General features: G+C 45.1%; 2 protein-coding genes across 8 annotated transcripts in view; both read right to left on the reverse strand.

Moving 5' to 3' along the window:
- adat1 (adenosine deaminase tRNA specific 1) overlaps positions 1–3,979 on the reverse strand; it is an 8,810-nt gene extending 4,831 nt beyond the window's left edge. Inside the window, exons 1-3 of the mRNA XM_046850582.1 lie at positions 3,697–3,979; positions 2,696–2,764; positions 771–825 (exon numbers count right to left, since the gene is read on the reverse strand). Of these exons, the coding sequence (XP_046706538.1) occupies positions 771–825; positions 2,696–2,764; positions 3,697–3,919 (347 nt within the window). The 5' untranslated portion in view covers positions 3,920–3,979. The remainder of the gene's footprint in view (positions 1–770; positions 826–2,695; positions 2,765–3,696) is intronic.
- Positions 1–15,000, reverse strand: part of wwp2 (WW domain containing E3 ubiquitin protein ligase 2) — a 57,511-nt gene that overhangs the window by 5,182 nt on the left and 37,329 nt on the right. For 5 of the 7 annotated variants that reach the window (XM_046850578.1, XM_046850575.1, XM_046850579.1 and 2 more), the window contains 11 exons: positions 14,593–14,671; positions 14,396–14,467; positions 14,218–14,306; positions 13,305–13,464; positions 11,456–11,589; positions 9,443–9,583; positions 9,153–9,273; positions 8,868–8,972; positions 8,599–8,695; positions 8,316–8,388; positions 6,353–7,469 (listed from right to left, as the gene is read on the reverse strand). In XM_046850578.1, coding sequence (XP_046706534.1) covers positions 7,370–7,469; positions 8,316–8,388; positions 8,599–8,695; positions 8,868–8,972; positions 9,153–9,273; positions 9,443–9,583; positions 11,456–11,589; positions 13,305–13,464; positions 14,218–14,306; positions 14,396–14,467; positions 14,593–14,671 — 1,171 coding nt within the window. In that variant the 3' untranslated portion in view covers positions 6,353–7,369. The remainder of the gene's footprint in view (positions 1–6,352; positions 7,470–8,315; positions 8,389–8,598; positions 8,696–8,867; positions 8,973–9,152; positions 9,274–9,442; positions 9,584–11,455; positions 11,590–13,304; positions 13,465–14,217; positions 14,307–14,395; positions 14,468–14,592; positions 14,672–15,000) is intronic. The other 2 variants (XM_046850576.1, XM_046850577.1) reach the window with 2 other exon arrangements.

The following is a 15,000-nucleotide window of genomic DNA, read 5'->3' on the forward strand; positions in this document are numbered from 1 at the left end:
TATACACCACACACCACACAAACACACATCTTATACACCCACAAACACACATCTTATAAACCACACACACACACACACATCTTATACACCACACACAAACACACACATCTTATACACCACACAAACACACATCTTATAAACCACACACCCACAAACACACATCTTATACACCACACACCCACAAACACACACATCTTATAAACCACACACACACATCTTATACACCCACACAACACACATCTTATACACACACACAAACACACACACATCTTATACACCCACACAACACACACATCTTATACACCACACACACATCTTATACACACACACACCCACACAAACACACATCTTATACACCACACACCCACACACATCTTATATGCCCCACACATACACACACCACACACACACATCTTATACACCACACACACACATACACACACACACTCTCTCACACACACACACACACACACTCTCACACACACACACACACACACACACACACACACACACACACATAGATATAAAATATAAATGATGCAGGACTAAGCAAATCATGGAGGAGGAAATGGGCGTGGCCTAAACACCAGCGTTTTTATTAGAATTGATTGTGAATGTCAGAGCCACAAGGACCCGGTTTAGTAGTTTGGAAAAATGATTGTGAAAAGATACTAAGAGTCACCAGAACACGAACACACACACACACACACACACACACACACACACACACACACACACACACACACACACTCCTCATGCTCGGTTCACACCGTAAGCAGCTCCTCCGTGCGATCACCTCCGCATGGCTGTCATTCAGGACGTCACCTGCATCAAACACGACACACCTCAAGATCAGCATTGACCGCTAGCAAACATACACACACACACACACACACACACACACACACACACACACACACACACATATATATATATATATATATATATATATATATATATATATATATATATATATATATATATATATATATATATATATATATATATATATCTCTTCTTCTTCTTCTTCTTCTTTCGGCTGCTCCCATTAGGGGTCGCCACAGCGGATCATCCGTCTCCATACCCCCTGTCCTCTACATCTGCCTCTTTCACACCAACTACCTGCATGTCTCACCACATCCATAAACCTCCTCCTTGGCCTCCTCTTTTCCTCCTACCTGGTGGCTCCATCCTCAGCATTCTTCTACCAATATAATTTATGTCCCTCCTCTGCACATGTCCAAACCATCTCAATCTCGCCTCCTCACCTTGTCACCAAAACATCCTACATGCGCTGTCCTCTAATAAACTCATTTCTAATCTTATCCATCCTCGTCACTCCCAACAAACATCTCAACATCTTCAGCTCTGCTACCTCCAGCTCCACCTCCTGTCTTTTACTCAATGCCACTGTCTCTAATCCATACAACATCGCAGGTCTCACCACAGTCCTATAAACTTTCCCTTTCATTTTTGCAGATACCCTACTATCACAAATCACTCCTGTCACTCTTCTCCACCCACTCCACCCTGCCTGCACTCTTTTCTTCACTTCTCTAACACACTCTCCATTACTTTGCACTGTTGACCCCAGGTACCTGAATTCCTCCACCTTCTGAAGCTCTTCTCCCTGCAACCGCACCACTCCACTGCCCTCCCTCTCATTCACACACATGTATTCTGTCTTACTCCTACTGAGTTTCATTCCCTTCTCTCCAGCGCATATCTCCACCTCTCCAGGCTCTTCTCAACCTGCTCCCTACTCTCACAACAAATCACAATATCATCCGCAAACATCATAGTCCAGGGAGACTCCTGTCTGACCTCGTCCGTCAACCTGTCCATCACCACTGCAAACAGAAAAGGGCTCAGGGCCGATCCTTGATGCAGTCCAACCTTCACCCTAAACCAGTCTGTCGTACCTACTGCACACTTCACTGCTGTCACACTGTCCTCATACATGTCCTGCACCACCCTCACATACTTCTCTGACACACCTGACTTCCTCATACAATACCACAACTCCTCTCTTGGCACTCTGTCGTATGCCTTCTCTAAATCCACAAACACACAATGCAATTCCTTCTGTCCTTCTCTATACTTCTCCATCAACATTCTCAAAGCAAATAAGGCATCTGTGGTGCTCTTCCTCGGCATGAAACCATACTGTTGCTCACAGATGGTCACCTCTTCTCTCAGCCTGGCTTCCACTACTCTTTCCCATAACTTCATGGTGTGACTGATCAACTTTATTCCCCTGTAGTTACTGCAGGTCTGCACATCTCCTTTATGCTTAAAGATCGGTACCAGCACACTCCTTCTCCATTCCTCAGGCATCTTCTCACCTTCCAAAATCCTGTTAAACAATCTGGTCAAAAACTCCACTGCCATCTCTCCTAAACATCTCCACGCTTCTACCGGTATGTCATCTGGTCCAACCGACTTTCCACTCTTCATCCTCTTAATCGCTGCTCACTTCCTCCTTACTAATCCTATCTACATCCTGCTTTACCATCTCCACATCATCCAACCTTCTCTCTCTCTCTGATTTTCCTCATTCATCAGCTGCTCAAAATAATATATATATATATATATAAAAACAAACACAAAATCTAGTTACATATTTATACAAAGTGTGTGTGTGTGTGTGTGTGTGTGTGTGTGTGTGTGTGTGTGTGTGTGTGTTGCTGTTTACCTTTAGGGCTCATGGCACTGCGTCCTATACACTTGGTTCCTGTCCCCAAAGCCACCACCTCCTTCAGCACTGAAGGGCAAAAAGACATAACATCATTATTGTGTGTGTGTGTGTGTGTGTGTGTGTGTGTGTGTGTGTGAGTGTGTGTGTTTGAGTGTGGGTATCCTAAACCCACTACACTCTCAAGGTGCTTCTATGAACGACAAATTTTATCTTCGGATCAGAAATTTCCTCCCTAAGTATGTGGAGGAGCTTCATATACACACACACACACACACACACACACACACACACACACACAATTAGAAACACAGTGAAGCTCCTGAAGGACGATGTTGATGTATTGTAGGTTAGGAGTCTGCAGGACAGAGGAGTTTGGATTGCTGCTGGAACAGAAGGAGAAAACGAGATGATCTAAAACTCTTCGTGTGGATAAACGTGAGAAGACGATGTCTTTAAAAGACTAAACTCAGACTGTCTGTACAGTGTGTTTAAATATTAATGTTTACTGAGTTTACTGATGGAACACATCCTGAAACACTCACTCTCTATCTAAACATCTCTAAACATCTGACTGAGGAATCAGGGCCAAGATCTCAATCACGTGACACACAGTCAACAGCACCGTCCACTGTATCAGCACCACACACGTGGAATTAATCATAGTTATTGTGTTGAGTGTATCTGTGTGTGTGTTGAGTGTATTCAGTGTGTGTGTTTTGAGTGTATTCAGTGTATTCAGTGTGTGTGTTTTGAGTGTATTCAGTGTGTGTGTGTTTGAGTGTATTCAGTGTGTGTGTGTGTGTTTTGAGTGTATTCAGTGTGTGTGTGTTTTGAGTGTATTCAGTGTGTGTGTTTTGAGTGTATTCAGTGTGTGTGTTTTGAGTGTATTCAGTGTGTGTGTGTGTGTGTGTGTGTGTGTGTGTTTGAGTGTATTCAGTGTGTGTGTGCGTGTTGGTTATGAGACATGGATTAATGTTCACACTCATACTGTGTTATACCGCAGTGTGTATCCGGGCAGCGCGTGACCTGAACCACCGCCGCGAGCTGCGTCCACTCGCGACCTCCTTCCGGTTTCCCTCTGCGGGGCAGCGCGTTGTAGCGCTCATAACACACCCGGGCCACTTCATCCGGGTCCCACATGTCCCCCTCTGTCCCGAGCAGCGCCGCCTGTCCCACGTGTGTCCCGGAAACAGACTGACTGCACTCACGCACACATTCCATTCAAAACTCCAGCGCGTACACTGCGCACCGGAACAAAACACACACAACTTCCGGTCTATGTTCCAACTCGGGACATAGAGGGCAGTGTCGAGCCGTTTATCATCATTTCATCATCTGTTACTATTAATATTTTACACAATGTAAAAATAATGTAAAATTAAAGTTAAAAATAAGAACACACGCATATATAAAATCATTGTTTTTTAATACACTAGAGACTCTTGATGAATGTACAGTATGGGGAATATCTTCTTCTTCTTCTTCTTCTTTCGGCTTCTCCCATTAGGGGGCGCCACAGGGGATCATCCGTCTCCACACCCCCCTGTCCTCTACATCTGCCTCTTTCACACCAACTACCTGCATGTCTTCCCTCACCACATCCATAAACCTCCTCTTTGGTCTTCCTCTTTTCCTCCTTCCTGGTGTCTTCATCCTCAGCATTCTCCTACTGATGTACCCCATGTCCCTCCTCTGCACATGTCCAAACCATCTCAATCACACCTCCCTCACCTTGTCTCCAAAACGTCCTACATGCGCTGTCCCTCTAATAAACTAATTTCTAATCCTGTCCATCGTCGTCACTCCCAACAAACATCTCAACATCTTCAGCTCTGCTACCTCCAGCTCCACCTCCTGTCTTTTACTCAATGCCACTGTCTCTAATCCATACAACATCTCAGGTCTCACCACAGTCCTATAAACTTTCCTTTCACTCTCACAGATACTCTTCTATCACAAATCACTCCTGCTATCACTCTTCTCCACCCACTCCACCCTGCCTGCACTCTTTTCTTCACTTCTCTAACACACTCTCCATTACTCTGCACTGTTGACCCCAGGTACCTGAACTCCTCCACCTTCTCCACCTCTTCTCCTGCAACCACACCCTCCACTGCCCTCCCTCTCATTCACACACATGTACTCTGTCTTACTCCTACTGACTTTCATTCTCCTTCTCTCCAGCGCATATCTCCACCTCTCCAGGATCTTCTCCACCTGCTCCCTACTCTCACCACAAATCACAATATCATCCACAAACATCATAGTCCACAGAGACTCCTGTCTGACCTCGTCCTTCAACCTGTCCATTACCACTGCAAACAGGAAAGGGCTCAGAGCCGATCCTTGATGCAGTCCAACCTTCACCCTGAACCAGTCTGTCGTACCTACTGCACACTTCACTGCTGTCACACTGTCCTCATACATGTCCTGCACCACCCTCACATACTTCTCTGACACACCAGACTTCTCATACAATACCCCAACTCCTCTCTCTACCCTGTCTTACGCTTTCTCTAAATCCACAAACACACAATGCAGCTCCTTCTGACCTTCTCTATACTTCTCCATCAACATCCTCAAAGCAAATAATGCGTCTGTGGTGCTCTTCCTCAGCATGAAACCATACTGCTGCTCACAGATGGTCACCTCTTCTCTCAGCCTGGCTTCCACCACTCTTTCCCATACAGTATGGAGAATATACATCACTGAAATGGTTGTATAGGGAGTGTGTGTGTTCAAACAAAGCTATGAACAAAAACGTTAATTTTTGCGCGCGCACACACACACACACACACACACACACACACACAGTAAAACACTGTAGCACTGAGTTTCAGAAAAGTAGATTTTATAGTGAAGTGTTCCTTGTTTTCAACTCCCTCTCCCTCTCTCTTTGTCAGTCTGTCTGTCTGTCTCCCTCTTTCACCCTCATGTCCGTATCACTCCGGTGCTGTAGTTGTGTGGATGTGTACATTTTGTTCAGTTCCACTCTCTTATTTGATTGACATGTTTATTACACACACACGAGTGAATACAGTGCAGTTCTTCAGATTCAAATCCACTTCTTCTGAAACTCAGGGCCTTCACTGTTTTACCATCTGGTTTTCTTCTGCGACCTGCTAAAAACAACGAACGCATTAAAACACCTTCAACCCTGTGTGTGTGTGTGTGTGTGTGTGTGTGTGTGTGTGTGTGTGTGTGTATATAAAACAGAGCCTTATTGAAGCTTGTTCTTGAGAAATTAATGTCTGTTAGTAGTTTGTTTATGCAAAAAGCAACAGGAGAAAAAACTCATTCTTCTATCTTTAAAAAATGAAGATAAATCTGCAAGTTAAAAAAAAAAAGAGCCATGGATCATGTGATGTGCATGCTGAACTGAGAGTCATGATCAGTACGGATCAACTGTGATCTATAACGTATACTACATCCTGCAGCTGACTGTGTCTTACTCTTCTAGTTAACTGGGTGCCAATGCTTTGTGCAAAGAAGTGGACAGTGTGATGGGTGGGGCTACACGTGATCAGTAAAGTCAAGATGGTGCATCCTGAGAGGCTTTGTGTCTCAACAATGAACACAAACACTCCTGACAGTATCACACACAGAAAACATGTGTGTGAGTGCAAAAACTCCAAGAGCTTATATTTACTGAACACACACACACACACACACACACACACACACACACACACACACACACACACACAGAGGCATTTGTTCTGTACATGTCTTGTTTAATCATGGACATTTGTACATCAGTCACTTTTTGTACACATACATACATACAAACTCTCCACCTCTCATCTCAAGTTCTCTCTCTCTCTCTCTCTCTCTCTCACACACACACACACACACACACACCGTCTCACAATCAACACAAATCAAATACAAAATTAACAAAATTTACCTTTGATCCATTTCCTTTTTACAGCACACACACACACACCCACACACATTTCTCTCTCTTAAACACACACACACACACACACACAACACAAACACATTTAAAGACCACCACCTCGTTCTCCTAAGTGGACCTCATTGCTGCTTGTCATTGATACCCCAGGTCATAACACACTTCTGATCTGTGTGTGTGTGTGTGTGTGTGTGTGTGTGTACAAGCTATTTTCCCTCTATCTTGCTCTGTGGTTGAGAACAGGCCTGGTTTTCTCCCTCCCGTGCTGCAGGTGTGTTTAACAGTGCTGCTATCGCTTAATTCAAGTCGGAGTTTTCTCTCTAATAACAATAACAATAATAATAATCATTTAGGATGTTGATCCTGCAGAGCGGAGAAGAAAAGAAAAGCTTTGGTGCCCCCTACAGGACACTAAATGGAACAGATGTGAATTCTTGTTACGCTTTTACACGGATTTGGTCTGGGAAGCATGGAATGATCGTGGTAGATATCGTTACCATGGGGACTGTTGGATTACCTTCTCCTGTTTTTTTTTTAGCTGAGATCTTCAGATTTTAACATGTTTTAATCATCTGTACAGTTTTTTGTAAAGTCCTTTATAAAGTGCTACAAGAACAGAATCGGGTGAAAGGATTACAGTGAGAACGAGAATCTCCTGCGTTCAGGGGGTGAAGTGGTGCGAGTTCATCTCTCTCCATCCTGAGCCAGCGGATGAAAGGAATGCAGACAGTTTCCTCTCCTCTGTCCACTGTCTCTCACTCCTGACCGAAGCCCTCGGTCTCCTCGATGGCAAAAAGGAGCTTCTCACGCAGCTGCTCCATGTTTCTGTATGGTGGCAGGTCCAGACGGTTGAAGCTGCAGGACGAGAAAAATGGACACGTTTCAGAGTGGGCGTGTCTCAGTGCAAATAAGTGGGTGTGTGTTAGTGTGGATGAGTGGGTGTGTGTTTCAGTGAGAAAAGAATGTGTGTGAGTTTCAGTGTGCAAGAGTGTGTGTGTGTGTGTGTTTAGTGTGGAAGAGTGAATGTGTGTGTGTGTGTGTGTGTGTGTGTGTGTGTTTCACTGCAGAAAAGTGTGTGTTTTGTGTGTGTTTGTATGTTTCAGTGTGGAAGAGTGTGTGTGTGTGTGTGGAAGAGTTTGTGTGTGTTTAGTAGGGTGTGTGTGTTTGTGTGGTGTGTGGATGAGTGTGTGTGTTTCAGTGTGGAAGAGAGTGTGTGTGTGTTTCAGTGTGGAAGTGTGTGTGTGTGTGTGTGGAAGAGTGTGTGTGTGTGTGTGTGTGTGTGTGTGTGTGTGTGTGTGTGTTTCAGTTTGTAAGAGTGTGTGTGTGTGTGTGTGTGTGTGTGTGTTTCAGTTTGTAAGAGTGTGTGTGTGTGTGTGTGTGTGTGTGTGTGTGTGTGTGTGTGTGTGTGTGTGTGTGTGTAAGAGTGTGTGTGTTTGTATGTTTCAGTGTGGAAGAGTGTGTGTGTGTGTGTGTGTGTCTGTCTGTGTGTGTGGAAGAGTGTGTGTGTTTCAGTGTGTGTTAGTGTGTAAGAATGTGTGTGTGTGTGTGTGTGTGTGTGTGTGTGTGTGTGTGTGTGTGTGTGTGTAAGAGTGGGCATGTCTCAGAATGGAAGTAGGTGTGTCTTAGTGTGATAGAATGGGTGTGTCCCAGCATGGAATAGTGGGCGTTCCTCAGTGGAGAATAAGAGGGCGTGTCTCTCACCAGGTGTGGCTCCTCGGCAGCCAGGTTTCCTTTCCCACTTTGTCGATGCAGAATTTCTGGGGTCCGTTACTTCCTGTGGAAAAGCACAGAGTCACGCCGCGGTTACAGAAGGAAGGAGGATCTCTAAAGGTTCTCTCAATTTTCAGCATCGATCACAAAGGAGCCAATCGCAAACTACTAACGGCTACATAATGAGACTTAACGAGACAAGGAGGAGACGTGCATGCTGCAGGTAATAATCTGTATAATAACCATTATTATTATTATGATTAGATGAATGTACCGATCAGCTCTGCAAACCCTCCCACGGGCAGACGGCAGGTTCCTGTGACAAACTGCAGCAACCGAATCCGTTTCTCGTTGTCCATCTCCTTCACCACCTACAGCAGAACAAACCTCATTACATCACACAGTACAGACGGATACAGGTGTTGTCATGGTTACAGCACCAATTCTGATTAATTGATTGATTGGGACTGTACACACACACACACACACACACACACACACACACACACACACACACACACACACACACACACACACACTTACCTGCCAGAACCAGTGAATCTGTTTGCTGTTCTTGGTATAATGGCGATAGATGGTGTTCTTCTGCCAGTCACTCAGATCTATTTCCTGCATCCCACACAGCATCAGCTACACACACACACACACACACACACACACACACACACACACACACACACACACACACACACACATTACTGTCAGCTCTCAGTGTGTATTTAAAGTTCAGATTGATTTTAGTGTCATGTCCGTGTAATTGTGTATAAATGATTGTGTAAATGGGCGTGGCCTTGTGTTTGCCCCTCCCACCTCCAGCTCCTTTTCATCGAAGTAACGAAGCCATTCGAGTGGAACAACTTCATTAAAGCCGTCTAGAAAAGCTTTGGTCTGTTCTTCCACTCCCCGAGAGAACCGCCAGTCTGTCAGCAAACTTTACACACACACACACACACACACACACACACACACACACACACACACACACACACACACACACACACACACACACAAGGTCACTAAAGGCAGATTATTATAAGTGTTCTGGGTGCTGATTGGCTGTGCTGGGAAGGGGGCGGAGTTAGTGACAATAGATGCGGCACCTGATGTACTCCTCCTTGTTGTCCTGTGTGACGAGCAGGTTCTCACCATCATCCTTTAGTGAGTGTGTGGACACCTTCCCCAAAATCTCCATGTCCTGTGCAAAATACAGCTCAACTCCACACTCCTCCACATCATTTTCCCTGCACGCACACACACACACACACACACACACACACACACACACGAGTGAGAAGGCGCATGATGGTGTGTGATGATGTGTGATGGTATGAGAAGGTATGAGAAGGTGTATGGTTGTGTATGATGGTGTGTGATGGTATGAGAAGGTGTGAGATGGTGTGAGATTGGTGAGAAGGTGTGTGATGGTATGAAAAGGTATGAGAAGGTGTATGGTTGTGTGAGATGGTGTGGGATGGTATAAGAAGGTGTGTGATGTATGAGAAGATGTATGATGGTGTGAGATGGTATGAAAAGGTGTGAGATAGTGTAAGATGGGTGAGAAGGTGTGAGACAGTGTGAGATGGTGAGATAGTGTGAGAAGGTGTAAGAAGGTGTGAGATAGTGTGTGATGGTGTAAGATGGGTGAGAAGGTGTGAGATAGTGTGAGATGGGTGAGATAGTGTTAGATGGTGTGAGAAGGTGTGAGAAGGTGTGAGAAGGTGTGTGATGGTATGAGAAGGTGTGAGATAGTGTAAGATGGGTGAGAAGGTGAGATGGTGTGAGAAGGTGTGAGACAGTGTGAGATGGTGTGAGGTGGTTGAGAAGGTGTGAGAAGGTGTAAGATGGTGTGAGATGGGTGAGAAGGTGTAAGAAGGTGTGAGATAGTGTAAGATAGTGTGAGATGGGTGAGAAGGTGTGATGGTGTGAGATAGTGTGAGATGGCATGAGATGGCATGAGATGGGTGAGAAGGTGTGAGACAGTGTGAGATGGTGTAAGATGGTGTGAGAAGGTGTGAGATGGCATGAGATGGGTGAGAAGGTGTGAGATAGCGTGAGATGGGTAAAAGGTGTGAGATGGTGTGAGATGGTGTGAGATGGGTGAGAAGGTGTAAGAAGGTGTGAGATAGCGTGAGATGGGTGAGAAGGTGTGAGGTGGGTGAGAAGGTGTGAGATGGTGTGAGATGGGTGAGAAGGTGTGAGGTGGGTGAGATGGTGTGAGGTGGGTGAGAAGGTGTGAGATGGTGTGAGATCGGTGAGAAGGTGTGAGGTGGGTGAAGATGTAAGATGGTGTGAGAAGGTGTGAGATGGTGTGAGATGGGTAAGAAGGTGTAAAAGGTGTGAGATGGTGTGAGATAGTGTGAGATGGCGTGAGATGGGTGAGAAGGTGTGAGATGGTGTGAGATGGCGTGAGATGGGTGAAGGTGTGAGATGCTGTGAGATAGTGTGAGATGGCGTGAGATGCTGTGAGATAGTGTAAAATGGCGTGAGAAGGTGTAAGATGGTGTGAGATGGCATGAGATGGGTGAGAAGGTGTGAGATAGTGTGAGGTGGGTGAGAAGATGTAAGATGGTGTGAGATAGTGTGAGATGGCGTGAGATGGGGTGAGGTGGGTGAGAATATGTAAGATGGTGTGAGATAGTGAGATGGCGTAAGATGGGTGAGAAGGTGTGAGATGGTGTGAGGTGGGTAAGAAGATGTAAGATGGTGTGAGATAGTGTGAGATGGCGTGAGATGGGTGAGAAGGTGTGAGATGGTGTGAGGTGGGTGAGAAGATGTAAGATGGTGTGAGATAGTGTGAGATGGCGTGAGATGGGTGAGAAGGTTTGGGATGGTATGAGAAGGTGTGAGAAAGTGTGAAATGGCACAAAAGATGAGGGCAACAGGGATCCCAGGCAGAGAAGCTAGGATGAGGGTGAAGATAAGGTTGGTGGTACAGGAGGTACAGAGAGGAACATGGGGCAGTGTAAGGTAAAGGTAAGGAAGTAAGGATGGAAATGAAAAGGTGTAAAGGTGTAAAGGTGAAAATGGACTGAAGAGCAGTGATGAAGAGGTAAAGATGTTGTGATGAGGTGCAGAAGGTGGAGGTGAGAAGGTAGGAGTGGATGGACACTCACTTGACCCAGAGAATGGAGTTGTAGAACTCGGGGTCGATGGACTCCAGATCTTTCAGTGTCGGCTTTTTATTCAGCATGCGCTTATAGAAAGGCAAAGTGAAGCCTGTATCTATAAACTTCCCATGATAAAGAGCCTGTACACACACACACACACACACACACACACACAGAAATTAAACATCTACAATCAAAAATATAAGGAGAAAAACTAAAGCAATGGATAAAAGTAAGATTTACACTTGGCCAAAAGTATTGGAACTCCAGCCAGATGTGTTTTTTCTACAAACTGTTGGAGGCCCACAACTGTATAGGACGTGTTTGGATGCAGGAGCATGAAATATATCCTTCATTTGAATCAGGAGACCTAAACCTGTTCCAGCATGACAATGAAGATGAAGATCATGAAGATCTGCTTTCCATGGGTTGGAGTGGAAGATCTCCTGCTAGAGAGCTCTACTGAACACCTTTGGGATGAATGTGAACGTTGACTGCACCCCAGGCCTTTTAGTTTCTGAATCTCCACAAAATCTAGTGGAACATCTTCCCAGAAGAGTGGAGGTTATTATTATAACAGCTAATGCAGAATCAATGTGTAATGTGGATGTTCAAAAAGACGCACATAGCAATCTTATGCTCATGTGTCCACAAACTTTTGGCCAAGGAGTGTATACACAGCAGGTGTGAAAAGGTTGTAGCTCAGCAGATAATCTCATACTAACATATAAATTACATTCATGAGATCTTTCAGTCAGGCTTTCAGCTTAAGCCTAGGACTGTGGAAGTTCTGGTTAAAGTAGTAAATGTCCAAATGCTCTGGTGTTCCACAGGGTTCTCTTCAGCTATTCTAATGACACACAGCTGTGTTTCAGCAAAGCCAGATGAGAGACACCCGCTTCATAAAGTTTAGGAATGTGTCAAACACATGAGGATGCTCAGTAACTTGCTCTTACCTTCTGATGAGGCAGAACCACGTTTACTGGCCAGCTAGAAGAAAGCTGAGGATGACCTCAGTCTATTATTTTACATAATATCTCTAGGAGAACCTTCTGTGTCCTGTCAGAGAATGTGTATAAGAATGTGCTTATAGAAAAAAAAAGTTCCTGCTGGGATCCACTTCTGTCTGATGCTATAGTCCAGAATGCAGAAGTTCTTACTAAAATCAGAATGTTTGGTTGAAGAGACGTCCTGATGATGTTCAGAACACAGTTTTTATTCTCTGCCAAAATGTATTTGTTCAGCTTGAGGTAAGAGTGTAGACTGTTGGTACACGAGCTGCAAAAGTAAATTGGGGCACAGAGAAAAGAGCAGTGTGTGTGTGTGTGTGTGTGTGTGTGTGTGTGTGTGTGTGTGTGTGTGCCCAAAATTGCAGACTAAATATAGTGTGTGTGCTGGCGGGTGTGGGCTGGGTGCGGTGCTGAGCTCATGCAGAACGTGAGTGTGTGTGAGTGTGTGTGTGTGTGTGTTGGGTGAAGGGGCCCCCAGACTTAGCTGGGTTTAATAGAGATGGGAGGAAAAGGGGGGGCACAGCGAATAATGCAGCTATTCACTCCATAACCAACACACACACTCACTCACACACACACACACACACACACACACACGGATTCTGTTTAACATAACTGCCGCTTTGCTAAAAGATTAGCTTTACTCTTTGGGGGTGTGGTCTAACTGGGTGGGCGTGGTTAAATTCAGGGCTGTTTTTGGTAAAAAAAACTGGCAAGTTTTCTATTAAAAAAAGATTTTTTTATATTTTTATATCAGGAAAAATATTTGTATCCCCTTTATATTATTAAAACTAGGGGGGAAAAGAACAGGATAGAAGTGAGGAATTGTGGGTAATGGATCTCACCATGGCGATAAAGCGTCCGATGAAGCGGAAGTAGGTGAGGTGGTCAGGGTTTATGGAGGAGGCGGGGTTTATCTGCAGACAGTAGTTATTTTTTCCGGCGTATTCAAACAGACAGTACATCGGGTTCAACACCTCATGGGACAGCAGGAAGAACCACTCCCTGTGGAGAGAGAGAACGAGAGAGAAAAGAGAAAACGAGTGAGGGAGACAGACAGGGGAGAGAGAGAGAGTAGAAAAATTTTAACACATTGATAATAACCAGTAATTCGTTAACAATCTAAGGAAGATTTAGTGAAGGAGGCGTCAGGCTTAGTGAAGGAGGCGTGGCCTGTGTCAGTCTCAATGAAGGGGGTGTGGCCTGTGTCAGGCTTAGTGAAGGGGGTGTGGCCTGTGTCAGTCTCAGTGAAGGGGGTGTGGCCTGTGTCAGTCTTAGTGAAGGGGGTGTGGCCTGTGTCAGTCTTAGTGAAGGAGGCGTGACCTTTGTACGCTACAAAAAAAAAAAAAAAAAAAAAGACATATACACACACACACACACACACACACATTAAAATGCAGCACATGTAATGAATGAAGCCAGACAAACCCACCACCAGGCCAATGACCTTTCTGACCAGTGTTTATAGAGGTCATTTAGGGGTCAGAGGTCACAGCGCAGACACCCCCAGCATCCCGTCCGTGGTTCTACCCTGTGGTAGAACAGCATGATCTAACCTACCATAGGGTAAAACCACTGACACGACACTGAAGACACGGAAACACACACATGGAAAACACATAATACACACACTGTACACACCACCACCAGGACACTGAAGAGGACAAATCCCTGCACATGAACCCAAACAGAAGCCTGCACAGATATCACACACACTAACACTGACACACACATACAACAATGCTAATGCTAACTTACCTGGCAATACCGCCGTAATCAAGCCCCTCCTCCCCCCTCATTATGATGTAGAGCCTCCTGCGCAGGTCATACGGCTTCATGTTCATGATCTGAGGAGACAACAGGATTACTCACTCCAATCACACACACACACACACACACACACACACACACACACACGGGTGTGTAGATGTGTTACCTGCTGGAATGAGTCTTCAAACAGAGTCTGCCTCGAAACTGAAATCTTCACATGGCTGGGCAGAGCGTTGGACTGGAGAGAGGGAGAGAGACAGGAGAGAGGAAGTGGGGATGAAAGGAGAGAACAAAAAAAAAATCCATGTATTTATATTTCTGATGAATGAACACTTTTGAGAATTTGTACACCTTGTGACTTACATGGCACAGGAAACGGAACTGGTGATATTTCCACCTGAAGCTGCGGTCATAAGCACCTGGAGATCCACCCTGTCGTGAGCTACACACACACACACACACACACACACACACACACACACACACACACACACACACACACACACGGTTTCTGTAAAACAGTTTAGCAGCCTTTTGTTATTTTTTTTATTTATAGTCTTTTATTTATCAGCATGGATCAGTGCAGGGAGGATCACAGTGAGGCAGAATAGGCCCTGGCATGGAGCTCAACTGTGAGGATTACATTGAGGCAGAATGGGCCCTGGCATGGAGCTCCACTGTGAGGATTACATTAAGACAGAATGGGCCCTGGCATGGAGCTCCACTGTGAGGATTACATTGAGACAGAATGGGCCCTGGCATGGAGCTCCA

Source organism: Silurus meridionalis, chromosome 5 (genome assembly GCF_014805685.1).
Source record: "Silurus meridionalis isolate SWU-2019-XX chromosome 5, ASM1480568v1, whole genome shotgun sequence".
Taxonomy (NCBI): domain Eukaryota; kingdom Metazoa; phylum Chordata; class Actinopteri; order Siluriformes; family Siluridae; genus Silurus; species Silurus meridionalis.